Below are 21,129 nucleotides of genomic sequence, written 5' to 3'. Positions count from 1 at the left end.
GAGTATCTCAGGACTTCAAGTACCAAGTGAGCAGAACCTACTTTATAGGGTGTATGCAGCATGTTGCTTTCTGAAACACTTCCTGAGACACCAAAGGTGCTAGGTAAGTGGAATAAAAGTACTGTTAACAATATTTTGCCAACCATAAAAACATATTAGTGAATGCAGTCATGAGACCAAATAGAAAGGAAAAGGAGAAAAGGCTTTGCCCAGGATTGCCAGGTGGGTAACAGTCACGAGAGTGTGAAAGTACACTACATGTCTGCAGTGGTCCCTCAAGACAGAGGATGGATGCCTGGAGAGAATGAGAATTTAGCTTTTATTCTCATGAATATAAGAGCCATTGAATCTATTTTGAGAAAAGCTAAGAAAATAATTGTGGAAATACAGAGGATGAGTTTGGAACAAAGCCAGGGACAGAGTGATCAATGGTAAGGAGGCCTGGAGCCATGTGGACGAGGTAGAGTCTGCAGAAGGGACCTGGGAGGGTGGGGTGTACCCAGTGAGATGGAGGACAGTGTGTGTGTGTGTGTGTGTGTGTGTGTGTGTGTGTGTGTGTGTGTGTGTGTAAAGGAGCGCAGAGGACACTTAGGAATAGAGTGGGGTCCAGAACATTTAAGGAGATGTTTGAGCAGCATTCTTTCTCTGAGGATCTTTAATCTCCACGGAGATGAGGACTAAAGCTGGAAGGTGTAAGGGGCTCTAGAACAACCGATCAGAGGAAGAGCCTTAAGGCGTATGACTCACTTATGCAGTCAGTACTAAGAAAGGACAGTTTGGTTAAAAAAGCCTTTGCCAATGATGGACTTGAAAAGTGCCTAGAAGTTATGAATATAGTAGTAATTGGTAAAAACTTTATTGTTAAATTCCTGAATATACATTTAACCAATTAGACACAAAAGGAAATGAAATCATTAGCTAAAAAATGCCTTAAATTCAAATATAAAATTAAGTGAAACTGTTTCTTTCTTTTATTAATAAATATATAAAAGAAAAGTTCAAAATGTTAGTGTTTATTTACAAGTTTATTTAAAAAGTTTTAACAGTGATGTCTGACAGGAAGTTGGTCATCCAGGTGCTTGACAAGGAAAAGGAACCCCGGGAGTCCCCGGAGGTTGGCGTCAGTGCAGAAGCCCAGTGTCCCCGGAGGTTGTCTCTTGGTGCAGAAGCCCCGTGTCCCTATCAGGTGCGGAGGAAGTGCCACACTTCTTCTGTTTAAAGGATGGGGAGGTGGGGTAGAAGGAACGAGGAGCAGTGGAGGGAGGAAGAATGAGACATGTTTAGCTTACATCTGTAGGAAGTATCCAGAAAGATTTTTGTAAAAGTCTCTATAATCTTAACATGACATCTCTCTCCTTAAGACTGGCTACTGCCTCCAGTTTTCAGTTGACTCAAGCTTCATAGAAAACTACAGTAGAATTCTAGAACCTTCTCACAGTATTTCTGGCCCCCTTTGAGGCCATTTAAGTCTCTGGTTAAGAGCACAGAAGTCAGCCCTCTAGCAAAAGATAGGAAAGGGTTAGAAAAACCTTTTTTGCTGTAAAATTTGATTGTTCATTAAATACCTCACAGAAGATGTACTGCAAAGAGAGCCTGACTGGCCAGCAGACAAGGGCCGCACCTGCTCTCCCATGGAACCTTGTCTAGGGACACCCTTGCCCCTAAACGTCTCATAGCTGAACGCAGTCAGCTGTTCTCATTTTTTCCTCCAAATTCACTAAGTTGAATATCCTAACATTTTATATTAAAGGCCAAAAGCATTGTCATATTTTGAATGGCATGTGGTATGTGTATATGCTTACATTCTGAAATGTTACTAAAGAATTCTCAAAACAGCTTCAAACAAAGATAAGCAAAGTCATGGAACTGAGTTTTAACCCTATGATATATTTTGGTTTTAAGACTTTCACTTACAATGCCTAGAGGTAATAAAATAAATCTTTTAGATTCAAGTTTCTAGAGTTGTCCTAAATTTACCAGAGCTGGCTGGAATCTCTCATTACTTCACACAGAGCCATCAATCACATGAGTGAGCCACACTGCCATACTATGGCAGCCATGAGGATGCCTGAGCAAGCCAGATGGCAGGTGTTCAGTTACCATGTCGTCAGACCAGCTAACCTCAGAATAACAACTGTGACCCTCATTTGTGGAAATTAGGACAAATGATATTTCATCTGAGCAATTTAATCTGAAATCTATTTTACTTAATTTACATAACTTTTAATCTAGTTTTATTTATTTATTGGTTTTTACTACTATAAACAAATGTATACATTTTGCTCTCAAGAATAGTAACAAGGCCGCTGAGATGATTCAGGGCGAGGGTACCTGCTCCCAAGCCGGATGACCTGGATTCTAACCCCAGAGTCTATGGTGGAAGGACAAAACCGACTCCCAAAAGTGCACACTCACTCTCAGTCTCTCTTAAACTGACAAATAACATTTAAAAGAGACATATCGTACCTTCTACATTGCTTTCCTTATTCATCGAAGGTGTTGGAACCTAAAGGTAAGAACAAGAGAGAATTCATATATGTGTTTATATATGGGAAGTGAACACAAAAATATTTTTAATGAGATTATGGAATAAAATTGACTCTAACTTCAAAAAAGTAAAGATTCCTTCTGCTTTACTGGGGTATTCATTCTTTCTAAGAAAGGAGCCCCTAGAAGTAGTCAAATTAGAGAACGCATGCTCAGAAATACTTTCTTTCAGTAAGCCAGATGGCCCACTGTGTCCTCTACCTGGTAGTCGAGTGTTTCCTTTCAAGCCACACTCAGACAATAGCACCTCTAAGCTGTCTGTCCTGTCATGCTCACCCTGGTGGCATTACCAAAGCAAGGCTTTTGATCAGATATAGGTAGATAGATGCCTAGTACATTTCCCCAGATCATCAATGGTTTGGTTAATTTCCCTTGAAATATATGGAGGAGGAGAAGGACTGAGGATTATCATTATTATTCAAGACATCTTCCTCTCTCACACACAAAAACATGCTTAACTAGGCTGGTTTTGGGGGCAGCAGGTTAAAACAAGTTTAAGAACATGCAGACTGTTAACTCCTCACCTTTTGACACTGTTATATCCTTTTAAGCTGTAGATTACATGTCACAAAAATCTTTGGAAAATTCACTGGCTCAATTTCCTGTCTAAAATTAACATCTGTTTCTAATTGGCACTGCTGATCATTTCAGAGAGAGAGAGAGAGAGAGAGAGAGAGAGCGCAAAAATATAAAACAACCAAGTAATTTCTTGTTAGTCTAAAAAGAATTGCAAAAAAGAAGCAAGAATGTCATCTCTTAAAACACGTATCACAGCATTACTTTAAAAATATTCTCAAGCACTCTGGAGGCAGAAGCAGGCAGATCTCGAGTTTGAGGCCAGCCTGGTCACAGATTGAGTTCTAGGACAGACAGGCCTACACAGGAAAAAACAAAACACAAAAATAAATAAATCTCAAGGATGTTATTTCTCCATTGTTAGGACAGATTTCCTGATTGGTTAAATATATTCCAAACTCATAGACCCCTATTTAAAAGAAAGCAAACGTTACAGGGAGCCAGATAATGACAATCAAAATTTTGTCACAGTTAATAAACACCTTCTTCACATCACAGAAGAGGATGATATTTAAATTTGAAAGTAACAACCATGGCTTAATGAAAAGCATCAGATATTTAACTCTTCAGAATTGGCAATTATTTCCTTTTTTTTTTTTTTTTTAAATTGAGAAATATACTTTTCATACCATATATCCTGATAATGTTTTCCCTGGACTTCTCCAGGTCCTCCTTTCCTACCCGACTCCCTATCTTCTTTCTGTTCTGATTCTGAGCCATGACGAAGACAGCACTGTGCACGTTTATTTCCCTAATCTTATCAACCAACACCTAGATTCAAACCTTTAATGTTTGATCTTATAAGCTCATACATTAGTATTTCTTTATCTAGTTGGCCAATTCAAGAACAGTGAGCAGCGTCTTCAGTCTCAGGAAGAATTACATAGCATTCTTTGAAGTAATTATAACCATCCATACTGCCACGCTAGTCACTGAGTATGGATCCTTTCTTTTCCCATGGACTTGAAAACATCCCGCATCCTCAGACTTAAACTCTTGGCAACCTGACAAATGAAACTGCACAGCATCTTCTTATTAGTTTGTGAGACTCAGTCTCCCTCTGTACTGGATAGCTTTGTGTCAACTTGACACAGCTGGAGTTATCACAGAGAAAGGAGCTTCAGTTGGGGAAATGCCTCCATGAGATCCAGCTGTAAGGCATTTCCTCAATTCGTGATCAAGGGGGGAGGGCCCCTTGTGGGTGGTGCCATCTCTGGGCTGGTAGTCTTGGGTTCTATAAGAGAGTGGACTGAGCAAGCCAGGGGAGGCAAGCCAGTAAAGAACATCCCTCCATGGCTTCTGCATCAGCTCCTGCTTTCTGACCTGTTTGAGTTCCAGTCCTGCATCCTTTGGTGATCAACAGCAGTTTGGAAATGTAAGCCAAATAAACCCTTTCCTCCCCAACTTGCTCCTTGGTCATGATGTTGTACAGGAATAGAAACCCTGACTAAGACACCCTCCCTCACACGGGCTGCCTTGGGACTCAGTACATTGCTTGAGTTAGTCCTAAACTCACAGGAATCCTCAGGGTCCCTTCTGCCTGTGGCCTTGGACTTAGATGGCTCTCCCATTACACTCAGTTGCTCACTCTGTCACTGTTCACAACACCAGACTCCCCCTTTCCTGTGGAGCTGCCCCAGACCACTGCTCAATGACTACAATTCCCATCCTCTTCTTGCCCTTGTATCCCCTCTTCCTGCTTATTTTTCATCATGGTATTTATCATCCATTGAAAGCCTATCATTTCCCATCTACATTTATTATTTATCTTCCCAACTAAAACGTAACTTTCAAAAGGATGCAAATTTTTGTATTTTTTTTTTAGTGTGTAATCTAGCACTGATTAATTATCACAGAGCAGGCTATAATTGAATAGCTGATGAATTAGTGGTGGGAAAATCCAAGTTAGAAGCAGCCATAATTAACAAATATGACATTTAGGAACATTTTAGTTCTTCATAAAGACCTACATTTACTAGTTTCTACCTCATAATTAGCTAAAAGCCCTTAATTTATAAGGGGGATTTTTAAGCCCGTTAAATCTTTGTTCAATACACATTACATACCTAATTACCTAAATATTACTGCTCTTATCTAGTGGTCTCTAATTAAGAAGTAATATACTGGTAAGGCCAGTTGCCACTACACAGTATTATCACCTGAAGCCTCCAACCGAGCAAAGCTCATGGCTTGGGTGATCTGTGTGCAAAGGACAAGGAGGGCTTTTGGTACTTCAATCTCTTCAGCCAAAATGCACCTGCTCTATGCAGATGACTCGAGGGACAACTGACGGGGAGAGCAGAGCATAGATAGGAGATTCGAGAGACAGCCGAGGACCGGAATCATGGAGACAATTTGAACCCAGAATTTAAGAAGTAAACAAGACGGTTTTAATAGCCTCTGACTTAAATGACCCAGCTTTGCTCCCACCAAAAAAAGCCAACTTCAATAGCATTATTTCATTTTATGCTTCCCAAAGGTCTTGACATGTTTTGTTGCTACATATTTCAGAACCTTTGTAAGCGATCTTATGATATGCACATGATTAAAAGACACCTTGGATCCTGCCTCCTTACCGATTTAACCAATGATCTTGCTTCCTCTGTAGTGCAGTGAAAAGGGCTATCGCAGATGTGCACATTCACACTGCAGAAGAAAAAGGATGTTAGTTAACACAGCCGGAAATGACCAATCCCAGACGCTGCAGGGGTGATGGCGTCAGCCAAGGAAGAGAGAATGGAGCAAATGTGGATCAGGACCAGGAACGCTAGTGTGCATGCAAATAGGGAAGAAGGCCCTACACTGCACTCTGTAATCACAACAGGTTTACAATGATGTAATATCAAAACAATTCCTGGTGTATACATAAACACCCCAACTACATTTAACCTTCCGTAAGAACCAAATCCAATACAGAGTGGGACGGTGCGAGGACTTCCCCTGTACAGAATAAGCACTGGTACTGGAAAGGTACTGACTCTCTCAGAGATTCAGAAGAGAGAGGAGGAGCAGGAGGCAGGACATGAAAACTTCCCTAAGTTGGGCAGCCTGGGAAGGTAGACCACCAGCCTCCTCGGCTTAGTCTCCAATCAGTAAGGACGTGGGAACTCGTGTTCTTCCTAAGTTGGGGGACCTGGAAGCACGCCACCACTGCGCAGGCCCCGCTCCCCAGGTGACAGCAGAGGCCGCCATCACTCTTGCATACAGTAAGGCCAATTTCTAAAAGTTTCGAAGAAAAGCTGATGGGTTGAAATGGGTGTAGATAGCACTATCAGAGAAGAGAGCTAGGACCCAGTTACTTTTTTTTAATCAAAGGAAAAAGTGACCAACAATGACCGTCTCCTGAGATGAGTGGGGCAGCCACAGACACTCGATTTCTCACCAAAGAACCTATCAGCTACACGTGACCAAAGTTATCTTCTCGACTGCTTTGTAAAACGTGTTTGGAATCTGTGGTGAGAAGTCTGTCCATTGTGTGTGTGTTGCTCAGCCTCCGTGAGTCCGTAACCAGCAACAGTAGGTGCTCATCCTGCTTAGCATCCTTAATGCAGTGTAGAACTCAGCTTCATTTTTGCCGTGAGCAATATTTAATTTATGAATTGCCTGTGGATTTTTAGATAACATTATTTACGTAGGTATTTATTGATGTGTGTGTGAACACTTTGCCACAGCATGCGCGTGAAGATCGGAGGACAGCCTTCAGAAGTTGCTTCTCTCCTTCAGCCAGACAAGCGAGGAATTGAACTCAGGTCGTCAGGCTTGTGGGCAAGTGCCTTTACCTGCTCAGCCACCTCGCTGGTCCAGACCTTCTTTTATTTGTTTAGTTTGGTTTTTTGAGGCAGTCCTTGCTATGTGCCCCATGGTGGACCTGAACTTACAATCCCCTTTCCTCAGCCTCTCCTGCTCTGGGGCTCCAGGGGGTGCACACAGGGCACCAGCTCTCTGTGAAAAGGCTTGATGAGAAGTGCCAGCCGGATTCTAAGTGATAACTTCTTTACATTGTCTTGTCTCCACAGCTCATGTCTGAATAGCTGGAAAACTGAGACAGACAGAGTCTGAAGCCAGCTGTATCTCTAACGAGAGTAAAAATATTAAGAGGGCTAAAGGGATGGCACAGCAGCTAAGAGCACTGGGCTGCTGCTCTTCCAGAGGACCAGGGTTTCATTCACAGCACCTCTAATAAGGCTCCCAACTACCTGTAACTCCAGTTCCAGGGATCCACACCCTCTTCTGGATTCTGCGGGCAATGCACACATACGGTGCAGAGACATGCAGTCCAAACACCCATACACATAAAAAATAAATAAAAATAATAGAGCCGGGCGTGGTGGTGCACGTCTTTAATCCCAGCACTCAGGAGGCAGAGGCAGGCGGATTTCTGAGTTTGAGGCCAGCTTGGTCAACAAAGTGAGTTCCAGGACAGCCAGGGTTATACAGAGAAACCCTGTCTCGAAAAACCAAAAAAAAAAAAAAAAAAAAAACCAAACCTTAAAACATAGGCAGCAGACAAAACAACTGGATATTGCAAGGTCTTAAGTGCTCGACCTCCAGAGAAAGCAGGCTAAGTCCGTTCTACCTTGTCACTGCTGGGCAAAGGCAGGCGAGAACACGGCAGCTTCCATAATTAGGACTGCCAGACCAAAAGCGCATTATCCGACTACATCTAAACTTCTCATGAGCCTTTTTTTCCCCCAAAATAAAAATGAACACACATGATTTTGAAAGCCAACTGTTCTAAAATTCAAAATGACCTGTATGCAGTTTTCATCTGTTGAATCTGATAATCCTATTTCTAATGTAACCCCCCTCCTACAACAAAGGCAGATACAAACGGCAGCATTAGAAAGAACAATATTAAATCCAGCATTAGAACATTTTAAAATACTGATTTTTAAAAAAAAAATTCCAATGAAATATTTTGACAGTATAATTCAGTATACACCAGCTGGCTCTGTTGCCTTTTCCCTTTGGGTTACTGTGAGTCAAAAGGTCAGTGTGTATTTTAGTCAATAAAGTATATCATCTAGACCTGTGGCTCTTGGCCTTTCTAATGCTGGGACTTTAATGCAGCTCCGCCTGTTGTGCTGATCCTCAACCATAAAACTGTTTTGTTACTACTTCGTAACTGTAATTTTGCTACTGTCGTGAATCATACTGCAAATATCTGTGTTTTCGTATGGTCTTAGGCAATCCCTGTGAAGGGGTTGGTTAATCCCCAGGTTGAGAACTGCTGATCTAGAGTATAAGGACATGTATGCACATGCACGTGTGTATGTATCTTTGTTCCTCTACCAGGAGTTTCTAAAGTACTTTGTACTTGGAATGCCTGAACGTATAGCATTTATCACTGAACAGTCCCATGCTTGTTTAGCTGGGTTTGGCAGCGTGGACCTGTAATCCTGCCTACTGTAATCCTGCCTACTGTAACCCCATCTACTGTAATCCCGCCTACTGTAATCCCATCTACTGTAATCCCACCTACTGTAATCCCACCTACTGTAATCCCACCTACTGTAATCCCGCCTACTGTAACCCCATCTACTGTAATCCCGCCTACTGTAATCCCGCCTACTGTAATCCCACCTACTGTAATCCCACCTACTGTAATCCCGCCTACTGTAATCCCGCCTACTGTAATCACATCTACTGGGGAGGCTGAAAGAGGGGAGCAAGCTCAAGTCCTGCACAGCACTGAGAAGCTCAAGGCCGACATGGATGAAATTGTAAATCTCTGTTTCAAAACGAAAAGTTTATCCAATGCGGATTTATATTCATTTGCAAGTTCAAAATTTATACTGTGTGTCAAGGACTTCTCTGCACGCTGGAAGTGAAACACAGAGCACTGTTGTCTGCCACCACTGCACAGATGCTACAAGAAGATGCTCTATGAAACAAATGCACCTTCCTTCTGGATGTGAAAAATAACACAAAACCAAATAACTTCAAGACATAAATAATTTGGGATAATTGAAAATGTGTTTCTTTGATCAAAGCTACCTTCTTATTCCATCTTTGCACCTATCATAAGACATTGCATTAAACATTTGTTAGCTTATAAACAAATGTTAGTATATCTTACTGAGACAGAAATCATTTGATAGAAATGAGCCACGTTGGATTCCCAGCTGTCAGTGATAGCTAAAACTCAGCAATACCACTAAAGAGATGTTCTGGAATTTTTAAGTGAAAAAGACTTGGCCTCCCTTCTTTGAAACTCTGGGACTTGAGCACTTATGAAACTTGAGTTTAGCAGAAAGTGACAATAAATTAACATTGTATCTGCAGAAGAGACCTGTTCTTACCAACTGATAGCTCCCTTGTCACATTTCTTCATAACCATCTCTTTCCAACGTTCATGTGCAGAGTTAATAACTTCAAGGGCGAAAGCCTAGTTTAAACCAAAAACAGACAGAGCTAGTCAGGACCTAGTTCCAACCTAAGCAGTGTCCTACCCACCCAGAACTGTGAAGCACATGAGCTCTGGAACTGGGCAAATGAGTGGAAAAGCTTCCTTAGTCACCAGCTGAGATACAGCTGTTACTTACCTTCACAAAGCCTCAATTTTCTACTCAGAGGAATACAACAGAATGAGGGTGGGGTGGGGTGCAATCTATGTAAAGGACAGGCACATGTCAAATATGGGCTGCCACCCGTCTTTGGCCCATGGATGCTTTTGTGGAACAATGGCAGTGTTGAGATGTTAGGAAGCCATACTGTGTGTGTGCTGCAATCTGACCTGTACAGACACAGTTTGCCCATCTTGGATCTAAACCACAGAGCTAACAATGAATAAATAAAATGATGCACTGCTATGCTTAGCCTCGCCCACGACCTGGGAGGGAGAACACACAGGTTTATCTCAGCATTGCATGTCTGCACACAGTCTAACTGTGATTTTGGACAACTCACTGTCTAAAAGCACTGCCCCAACTCTTTTTTGGAACTAATTCTAAAATATCTAAAATTGCATAATCAGTAATGAACAAACATTTGGCTAGGTGAATGTGTAGCAACATTACATAACAAAAACCTTTACTCAAAGGAGAAAATTATTTTTGCTTATATTTTCAAAATTAGTTTAAGTGTATGTGTGTGTGTCTGAGATTGTTCATGGGCGTCACCTGTGTGCAGGAGCTCTGGAGGTTAGAGGAGGGCATCAGATGCCCTTGAAGATGAGTTACAGGGAGATGTGGCCCACTATGTAGATGCTGGAAGCCAAACCTGAGCCCTCTGCCAAAGCAGTGAGGCCTCTGAACCAGTGAGCCATATCTCCAGGCACAAGACCAGTGAGCCATCTCTCCAGGCACAAGAAAATTACTTTGCTTATCTTTCCCCACTAACTGTTGTTTCTTTTCTTTAAGGAAAAGCCTTATTTATTAAAGAATTCATACTAGCTTTATGCTTCTCAATTGCAACTAATAATTATCATACCAAAGAAAGAATCTTGGGCTCTGAGATTGAATTGTAATGAGAAATTAATCTGTGAAATAAAGTTCTCTCAAGTCCAAAGATGAAAAAGAGAGAATGGTGTTATTCTCAGTGAGGTGGCACTGGGGCACTGTTTTAGATAGGGGATAAGAAATGATAATTATTACATGAATAATACAGGAAAGATTCTTTGACAAAATTATTCAGATAATTCTGTGTGTAATAAATTCTAGCACCTGCTTAATGAAATGGGCTGGCAAACTTTATAATTAAAAACTTGGTGCCATTTTTAAACCATGTAAAAGAGGCACAATTAAATGTTTTTGAGTTGGAATCTGTACTTTAATGGCAATCATAAAAAGCAATACATGAAATGATTGGTGTTTCAAGAATGCTCTAGTCATCATACAGAAAAGAACTAATGTCTATTAAAGCTTCCAGAGCACAGAAGACTACTGACTCTGTAAATTTACAACTTGCTAAGCTACCTTTGAGACCATAAAGAACTCTCTCTCTCTCTCTCTCTCTCTCTCTCTCTCTCTCTCTCTCTCTCTCTCTGTGTGTGTGTGAGAGAGAGAGAGAGAGAGAAGATAAAAATTTATTTCAAAAATTTCAAACACTGCATGTTAAGACAAGTCTAAAATACTTTTTATATTTTAAAACTTGAAACAAAACCCTTGTGACATGAAGGATCCTTTTAATGAGCTTTTGAAGAAACCTCTGAGTCCAGCAATCAATCTTGCAGAGAAATACTTGCCGTCAGTTTTAAGCTTTCATTAAATGTATTATTTCACTTGTAGAACACACTTTCTGTGCCCACTTAGAAGTTGGTTAAGAGTGTGCAATTTATTTAGTGGTTAGTTACAGCTTTAAAAAAATATTCTGTAATTTAGACTTCAGCTCTTTGGCTGATTTTCTCCATTTGTGTCATACTAGATGAGAAATATTCTTATGGACGCTTTGTGGCATTCTGATGGAAAAATCCTTTACCAGTAAGACAAGTCAAGATTTCTCTCCAATTGTAAAGCAACTTCATTCAGTCATGGTAAGGCTTGGACAGGAGAGCATACTGGAGAGATTTACATTAAGGGAAAACAGCCTTCTCAAACCAGGAAACGAAGCGTTTTTCTTCATACGCAATTTGCAAAGTTAAAACTAACTCCAAAATTCCTTTACTTTCTGGGGTGAGTTATAAGTAGATTAGCCCTGTTGACTCATTTAAATATTCCTAAAAAATTAATGCTAACCCCCTTGAATAGACATCAATCAAGTGCATTCTGTCTTCCCTCTATGCTATGAACATTCACATGAGATCATCTGAGTGGAGCATGTGCTGTCAGACATCAAGAGGTGTGCACTCAAATACATCCTCATCTTTACCTTGTTTTTGAATTCTCCATTAAAAGCAAACTTGTTTTCTGGTTTTCCATCTGGTACCTTATAGAGCCTAAACCAATTGAGAGTGGCTTCCAGGTAACCTGGTTTGAACTTCTTAACATCATCAATATCTGAGAGGGAAGAAACAAAAACATCTTGTTAAAAAAAAAAATCATTGACGGGCTGGTGAGATGGCTCAGTAGGTAAGAGCACCCGACTGCTCTTCCGAAGGTCCGGAGTTCAAATCCCAGCAACCACATGGTGGCTCACAACCATCCATAACAAGATCTGACACCCTCTTCTGGAGTGTCTGAAGATAGCTACAGTGTACTTACATATAGTAAATACATCTTAAAAAAAAAAAAATCATTGACACTCAGCACTACAGTAAGCCCGGGTCTGAGGCAGCCAGGAAATGTGTTCAGTTTACACCGTAACCAATTGCACTGACAATGGCTGATGTGTCTCATACCACATGCAGACTTCTATTTCCTTATGTAAAACACTGTTCCTTCATTCTACAGACATTTACTGAGACCCTTCAGTACTTGGGTTTCTTTGGATTGGTTTGGATTGGTTTTTTTCAAGACAGAGATTCTCTGACTGTCCTGGAACACAATTTGTAGACCAGGCTGGCCTTGAACTCAGAGATCCACCTCCCTCTGCCTCCCTAGTACTGGGATAAAAGGTGAGCACCACCACACCAGGCTTAGATACAGGATTCTTTCTGTCTGGAAGTTCGCAGGGCTACATAAGACAGGAAGCAGGCAGATAAAGTACAAGGAGGTTGTCACAGATAGACACAGGACAGGAATATCAGGTAAGAGAGGGAAAGAACGACCCAGAGGAGTCCAGTGAGTAGTCAGGCAGGAGCAGAGAAGGCAGAAGGAACAGCATTTGGGAAGCAAGGGAGTAAGCCACGGGTAATAACACACAGGTCAGGAGGGTGTGTTAAGATGGGGCGGTGAAGGAGGACACACCCCAAAGAAGGAAGGGCCAGTGAGGAACACATACCATGACAAGGATTTCTCTCAGCTGACAGGTAACGGGAGGGTTAAACTAGTAAAATCACAGTGGCAGGACTCATGTGGGGTTTTGTTGTTGTTGTTGTTGTTTGTTTGTTTGAAATACTAGCCTAAAACTTAAAAACACAAATGAGAACAGTACCCAGAAGGCAGCGCACTGACAATAGACGGGAAAGGCTATGTGAAGTTTTATCCAGTATTTAATGACCTCTTACTATGTGTTACATTGTTTAAGGCTGTGAGAGCTGACATACATACAGAGCACGCATGCCAGAATCTGTCCTGGCTGACACTGCGGGAAGAAGCAGACTGCAAAGAAACAAACGTGGTCAGGGGCGAAAGCCCCATAAAGAAAATGAAGCCAAACAAGGAAGGCAGTTAGTCCGAGGGGCGGGCTGTGGGGTGCGGGGTGGGGGCAGTGGTGAGTCCGAGGGGCTAGGTGTGGGGGGTGAGGGAGTTTAAACAAGGCAGGACCTGAATGGTACACAACGATTATCCTAACTCAGCCATGGTTTCCAGTGTTTACTTCTAATAACACATACCAGAATATACTGGAAGTAAAACCACTGTATTTCAGTTGATTAAACCCTTGTTCAACAAGGTCTGCAGGGAAGCAACCTTTCTAATATTCAATTAAAAAGTATAATAAATACTTGCCAATATACTGTAACTAAAGGAGAAGTTTAGAACCATCCTGAGATGTACAATATATCATAGCAAATAACAAACAGACGTGATAAACCTGAAAAACTAGACAGCTATAACTAAAAAACATGGGGTGACACACAGGCAGGGAGAGCCCAGAAACTACTTGGGGTCAAGTCTTGCCGAAGCCCCACCCTGTCACGTGGTTCTGCTCCTACAAACAAGCATTACTCCCTTGCTTGCTCACACTTGCCCCCTGCTTGGTACACAGGGTGAGGTTGAACACCTCCAGAGCTGGGAGCTTCTTGTAAGGGAGATGAACCTGGTAGGGTAGAGGCCAGGGCAAGAGAGAGCTTCAGTTTCCTGCCAGCACTCTTCTTACTTAAAGTCTGAAATGATTCTAAGGGCTACACATCTAGCCAAAACATTTTGAAATAAACAGCATCAATGTTCTAATTAACCAAAGGGACGGGGTGGGGAGAGAGAGACTTGCTTGAAAGGGAGTGCAGGTTACAGTTAATGTAACAGAACGCAGCACCTACTGAGCCTTTGTAACTGATGGCAGATGCTCTAAGGCATGGGATCCCGCACAGCCCACCATTTCAGCAAGGCCCATTCCGCCCTGGGTTACAGACTCCTAAACTCTTCACCTAATACAGTATTGTTTCCTCCCCAAATTCTGTTTATCTTCATATTTTTTCTGTTGATCTGAGAGGTTCTTTCTAAGGTGGATTTTCCATCGTCATTTTCTTATATTCCCTATATTCCCACAAAGCACCCCTGCAACCTCATTAAGTCCGGGTTTTTCCAACTTCATGCTATATTATTCGATTGGGAAAATATCTTAGTATACAAATGTTGAACTAAAAATGTACTTTGATTTCCAAAATAATTTCTTATACTTCAATCTGATGGATGACTTTATCCCTGGACCTCACCCAATCCACTGTTATTTTTTTTTTTATTCCACTGTATAAAACATTTGATTATCTTTACCTAACACGTCAATTTCAAAGAGAAAAGAAGCTAATTATCCAATACCCTTTTCAGGCAAGGGAGGTCTTTGCTCAGAACTTCTGGAGGGGACCTTTAAGATATCATCGATTAAAAATGTCAAACATTTAATAATGCCAAAAACAAGTACAAATCTCCAGTAGAGGCTAAACTTGCCAATTCTCAATTAATTACATCCCTGGGGGAAACAGCTGCATCTTCATAAACAACACAAAGCTCAGACAAAATCAGAAGCACGCAATCTCAACATTTTTAAGACCTCAGGAGTAAATGTCCAACCAGAAATCCAGCTCAATGAATGATTTTTCTGAAGGCCTGAAACACTGTACGTAAGATGATAAGCAGAGCCACAGAACATATTTATGTTAAACATAAGGAAACTGTAGCGAAGAAGGTCTGACAGGTTTGCTGAGATGTGTGATGAGAACAAACTATAAATCAGAACCAGGAGATGTTCAATTCTTAACCTGCTTTTCTTCTTGTTGCATAGTTACACTGTCCAGCCAAAGGTGTCAGAGACAAACGCAGCTGTGTTTACACGTTTTCTTTGCCATGGTAAAACATGCACAGCGTACTACTGTTCCCTGTGGTGGTTTAGGAGTTTAGCTCGGTGGCACTGTGCCCATCCATAATGTCTAACCACTGTCACTGTCCATCAGCAGGCTGGCTCTGTCCGGTGCATTTTTATAATTTATGCTATTTTTAAGAAAAGTAGCAATTTTCTAGCTCCCATTTATTCCCACTCTTAGGGTTTTATATGAAAGTTTATAATGTGAACAATTATGCCATTTACTGCAAAGATGGACCGCTCCAACAATAAGCACGGAGAACCTGGAAGTGCTTATTTATAAAACCAAGTTGCATCTCAGTTTCTCTGCTGGACCAATCAAGCCCTTTTAATTGGACAACTTGTCACCTTACTGAACTAAATCACAAAGACTCTGCACTGGGTACAATATCACTGTAGTGGTGCTGAGTCTGGTGCAACCTTCTACGGCGAAGCACACATCACACCCACCAGCAGTTGGGGTTTATCTTTGCCAAGTACCGGGTGTCTTCCTTCCTAAGGCATTCTGCAATGGTTACCTGCAGCTGTAGTTAGGGATTTAACTAAGCATTTTATGTAAGCAGGTGAATGTATTCATACAAAAGTGTTGGCTTCTGCGAAATTATGGTTGAATGTTCTGAAAAAAATCCAATAAAACTGGTGACTAAAAACATCTGTCATCAATTTAGGGCTGGCAATAAAAGAGATTAAAACTAAACATCTCTAGTGCATGCAGACTGCTGAGCTAGTGGTGTGGGAAAAGTAGAAATCAAGTTCTTCAGTGAGCTCTTTTTTAAAAGGTTATTTTTGTCCTCTCATTTTACATGCGTGAGTGTTTACCAACATGCACACCACATGTATGCCTGGTGCCTGTGGAGGCAAGCAGAGGCTCCCTGGAACTGGGCTTACAAATGCTTGTGAGCTGCCACGTGGGGGCTGGGAGTCAAAGCATGGTCCCCTTGAACAACAGCCAGTGCTCTTAAACACTGAGCCACCTCTCCAGCCCCTTCAGAGGAGTCTAATATGAACTGCAGGAACAACTATTAAGAGGTCTGCAATTTGTGTTTCAGGGGAGAGACAGAGAGGAGAAAGACCTTGCGCTCCAAGTGTTCTTAATATCTGAGAACCGGGACGAGCAAAGTCCTAGGCTAGAACCCAGTGAACAACGGGGCAGAAGAGGGGAGAAGGGCAGCCACACACTTGCCACGCACAACTCTGAGGGTCACACTGAGACTTTGGCTTCTATGTTGAAATGGTTCAGGGCAGAGCACATGTGTAAGAGGAAGACTCTCCATTGCCAGGTGGAGAAACAATCACCCTGCACAGAGTAAACCGAAGCAAGGGATCCCGTAAGAGTCTTACAAGGCTGGGTGTGGCGCTGCAGGTGCAGGCCTTTAATCCCAGCCCTTGTGAGGCAGAGGGTCTCTGTGAGCTTGAGGCTGGCCTGGTCTACATAATAGGTTCCTACACAGCTAGGACTGTGTAGAGAGACCCTGTTTCAAAAATAAAAAATGGGAGCAGGGGTGAGATGGGAAATGAAAGAGAGAGAGATGGACAGACAGACACACACAGAGAGAGACAGAGAGTTTTAAGAATGTCTGTATTCATTGAAGAAAGAAATTGAAGAAGATATCAGAAGATGAAAAGATCTTCCGTGCTCATGGATAGGTAGGATTAATATAGTCAAAATAGCCATCCTACCAAAAAATAAATAAATAAAAAAGATAGCATCTTCAACAAATGATGCTGGCCAAATTGGACAGCTGCATGCAAAGAGTGCACATAGGTCCATATCTATCACCCTGCACAGAACTCAACTCCAAATGGATCAAGGACCTCAAAGTAAAGACAGATATTCCAGGTGTGATAGAAGAGAATGCTGGGAATAGTTTTCAACTCATTGGCACAGGAAAAGACTTTCAGAGCAGATCACCTATAGAGCAGGCTCTAAGATCAACATGAAACTGAAAAGTTTCTCTATGTCAAAGGACATTATCATCTGGAGAAAGTGGTAGCCTAAATAATGGGCTTTTATATCTCATAGAGGGCTCATATATAAAATACATAAAAAAAACCCTCCAAAAACAAACCAGACATAAAAAAAAATCAAGTAACCCAACTATAAAATGGTGTACAGATCTAAATGGAGTTCTAAAAGATGAAAAAGGCTGAGAAACACTTAATGAAATGTTTAATACCCTTAGTCAGTAGGGAAATACACATCAAAATCACATCATCTTACACCAGTCAGAATGGCCAAGATAAAGAACAAGCACAAAAGAATTCTCAACTGAGGAATACTGAATGGCTGAGAAACACCTGAAAAAATGTTCAACATCCTTAGTCATCAGGGAAATGCAAATCAAAACAACCCTGAGATTTCATCTCACTCCAGTCAGAATGGCTAAGATTAAAAATTCAGGTGACAGCAGATGCTGGCGAGGTTGTGGAGAAAGAGGAACACTCCTCCATTGCTGGTGGGATTGCAACCTTGTACAACCACTCTGGAAATCAGTCTGGCGGTTCCTCAGAAAATTGGACATAGTACTACCGGAGGATCCAGCAATACCTCTTCTGGGCATATACCCAAAAGATCTTCCAACTGGTAATAAGGACACTTGCTCCACTATGTTCATAGCAGCCTTATTTATATAATAGCCAGAAGCTGGAAAGAACCAAGATGTCCCTCAATAGAGGAATGGATACAGAAAATGTGGTACATTTTACACAATGGAGTACTACTCAGCTATTAAAAACAATGAATTTATGAAATTCTTGGGCAAATGGATGTATCTGGAGGATATCATCCTTAGTGAGGTAATCCAATCACAAAAGAACTCACTAGATATGCACTCACTGATAAGCGGATATTAGCCCAGAAACTTAGAATACCCAAGATACAATTTGCAAAACACAAGAAAACCAAGAAGGAAGACCATCGTGTGGATACTTCATTCCTCCTTAGAATAAGGAACAAAATACCCATGAAAAGATATAGGTACAGAGACAAAATTTAGAGCTAAGATAAAAGGATGGACTATCCAGAGACTACCCCATCCGGGAATCCATCCCATCATCAGCCACCAAACCCAGATACTAATGCACATGCCAGCAAGATTCTTCTGAAGGGACCCTGTTATAGCGGCCTCTTGTGAGGCTATGCCAGTGCCTGGCAAACACAGAAGTGGATGCTCACAGTCAGCTATTGGATGGAACACAGGGCCCCCAATGGAGGAGCTAGAGAAAGTACCCAAGGAGCTGAAGTGGGCTGCAACCCTGTAGGTGGTACAACAATATGAACTAACCAGTACCCCCTGAGTTCCTGTCTCTAGCTGCATATGTAGCAGAAGATGGCCTAATCGGCTATCATTGGGAAGAGAGGCCCCTTGGTCTTGCAAACTTTATATGACCCAGCACAGGAGAAGGCCAGGGCCAAGAAGTGGGAGTGGGTGGGTAGGGGAGTAGGAGCGGGGAGAGGGTATAGGGAACTTTCAGGATAGCATTTGAAATGTAAATAAAGAAAATATCTAAAAAAAAAAAAAAAAAAGCACAAGCACACAGAGTCAGGGGAAACACTCACACTGCCACTATGGAAATCAGTAGTGGTTCCTCAGGACCCTGGGACTTGATCTCCAAGATCCAGCTATACTACTCATGGGCATACACCAAAGGACTCTACCTCCTAACACAGTTCAGTGTTCATCGCTGCTGTATTCATAATAGCCTGAAACTGGAAATAGACTATATATCTGTCAATGGATGAATGGATAAAGAAAATGTGGTAAATTTACACAATGGAATATTGCTCAGCTGTTAAAAAAAATACCATGAAATTTGCTGGTAAATGGATGGACGACTAGGGGAAAAAATCATCCTGAGTTAGGTAACCCAGACCCAAAAGACATATATGGTATGTAGTCACTTATATGTGGATGCTAACTATTAAGTTTTCACGAAGCAAGTTACAACCCACAGAACCACAGTGGTTAATTACGTAGAGAGTGAGGGGCTGGGTGGGAGGGAGGGATCCCCCTAGGAAGGGGAACTAAGATAGACAGAGTCAAATATCAAAGGGGAAGAAGAAAAAAGGCCACAGTTTTAAGTAATGATCTGAAACAGAGAAAAGAAAAAAAAAAAAGAGTTACCCAAGTGTTTTCTTTTTTTCCCTTTTCTTTTTGAGGTCAGGTATTTCTAGTTAGCCCTGACTGTTCTGAAACTCACAATGTAAAACAAGCTAATCTCAAACTCGCACACATGGTGTCACCTGAGTGCTGAGATTAAAGGTGTATGCCAACATGCTTATGAAGTTTTGGAACAGTAATGATTATCAGTCTGAGGGGGAAACAAAACATTTTATTTATTTTTTTCCAAGACAAGGTTTCCTCTGTAGCCCCGGCTATCCTGGAATTAGCTCTATAGACCAGGCTGGCCTCGAACTCACAGACATCTGCCTGCCTCTGCTACCCAAGTGCGGGGATTAAAGGTGCGGTCACCATGGCCCTGCAAAACAATATTTTCAAATCACAAATGGCTACTGACTTATTAGAAACAGCAGAGAGAAAGAAACAGAGAGAGATAGGGAAGAGGGGAAGAACAGATGTGCTTATGGAACTTAAAAAACAAAACTTTTAGCTCAAAATACTATATCCAGTGAAACTATAGTTCCAAAATAAAAGAAAGTGCAGTTTCAGATACATGAAGATGAAGACAGTGTGCACCACAGCCCTGGGCTATGAGAAACCCTGGCACGTTCACACGGAAGGGAAATGAGGTCAAGATGGGGACTTGGACTTCTGGAAGGGAGTAAGTGAGTGGCTACGGCAATGAAGACTGTGTGAATACAAAACAATCCTTACATGGGTGCATGTGTGTGAAGTCTCCGAAATTTTAACAGGCATTTTATTATTTTAAAAACCATGGAACATGCTCTTTTATACACTGGTGGAAAGGCACTGGTACAACTTAATAACCACCTACAATGCTACGCTTATAATTATATCTGATTTAATGATCCTATTCCCGAGTATTTCCTTATAGGAAGCAAAAACACATTCCCACCAAAACTTCAACACTCATATCAGCTCCAGATTGGGAATCTGAATGTCCACTCTGCAATGAAAGTAGAGTGTACTGGTGCACACCACAGGGCTCCTACACTGGTGAAAGGGAACACACTACTGGTGCACACAACAGGGCTCCCACCGTGGTGAAAGGAACGCAGTCCTCTGCCCAGCATACAGCTCTCCAGAGCATGTATGAGAACAAAAAGTCATATTCGAAAGGCCATGTTTCACACTACAAGACACCTGATAGCGCTCTGACCCTGAGCCACTCTGATGCGCACTCCAGAGAAGGCTATCAGTCAGAGAGGAGAACAGTATTTACCCCGGGCTTAGGATAGGAAGACTCACTGGCTGTACACAGACAAGAGGGAGTTGGTGGATGACAGAAGCATTTGGTATCAGGACAAACATATACAGTTGTCAGAACTCCTTCAACTCTGTATTTAAAGATTTATTTATTTATTATATGTAAGTACACTGTAGCTGTCTTCAGACACTCCAGAAGAGGGAGTCAGATTTCCTCACGGATGGTTGTGAGCCACCATGTGGTTGCTGGGATTTGAACTCAGGACCTTCAGAAGAGCAGTCAGGTGCTCTTACCCGCCGAGCCATCTCACCAGCCCCCAACTCTGTATTTAAAGTGCATTAACGTGACTGCATGTACAGATATGGAGTGCTAGGACAGTAGCTCAGCTAGACGTGTTCACTGAGCTCGGACAAGCCCTGAGTCGGAGTCTTGTAAACTGGGTGTGGCAGTGCACAGCCAAGATCCCGGCATTTGTGAGGTGGAAGCCAGAGGATCAGAAGTTCAAGGTCGGGCTGGTGAGATGGCTCAGTGGGTAAGAGCACCCGACTGCTCTTCCGAAGGTCCGGAGTTCAAATCCCAGCAACCACATGGTGGCTCATA

General features: G+C 41.9%; 1 protein-coding gene across 3 annotated transcripts in view; it reads right to left on the bottom strand.

Moving 5' to 3' along the window:
* Nucleotides 1–841: 841 nt before the first annotated feature.
* The window catches only part of Ppa2 (pyrophosphatase (inorganic) 2), a 67,151-nt gene continuing 46,863 nt past the window's right edge, over nt 842–21,129 (bottom strand). Inside the window, exons 8-12 of one of the 3 annotated variants that reach the window (XM_021196434.2) lie at nt 11,932–12,059; nt 9,426–9,511; nt 5,700–5,769; nt 2,467–2,506; nt 842–1,208 (exon numbers count right to left, since the gene is read on the bottom strand). In XM_021196434.2, coding sequence (XP_021052093.1) covers nt 1,183–1,208; nt 2,467–2,506; nt 5,700–5,769; nt 9,426–9,511; nt 11,932–12,059 — 350 coding nt within the window. In that variant the 3' untranslated portion in view covers nt 842–1,182. Of the gene's footprint in view, nt 1,212–2,466; nt 2,507–2,688; nt 3,186–5,699; nt 5,770–9,425; nt 9,512–11,931; nt 12,060–21,129 lie in introns of those variants that run through there. The other 2 variants (XM_021196433.2, XM_029538087.1) reach the window with 2 other exon arrangements.

Source organism: Mus pahari, chromosome 4 (genome assembly GCF_900095145.1).
Source record: "Mus pahari chromosome 4, PAHARI_EIJ_v1.1, whole genome shotgun sequence".
Classification (NCBI taxonomy): Eukaryota; Metazoa; Chordata; class Mammalia; order Rodentia; family Muridae; genus Mus; species Mus pahari.
Note: the sequence above shows the minus strand (reverse complement) of the source record. Positions and strands in the feature narration are given on the sequence as shown.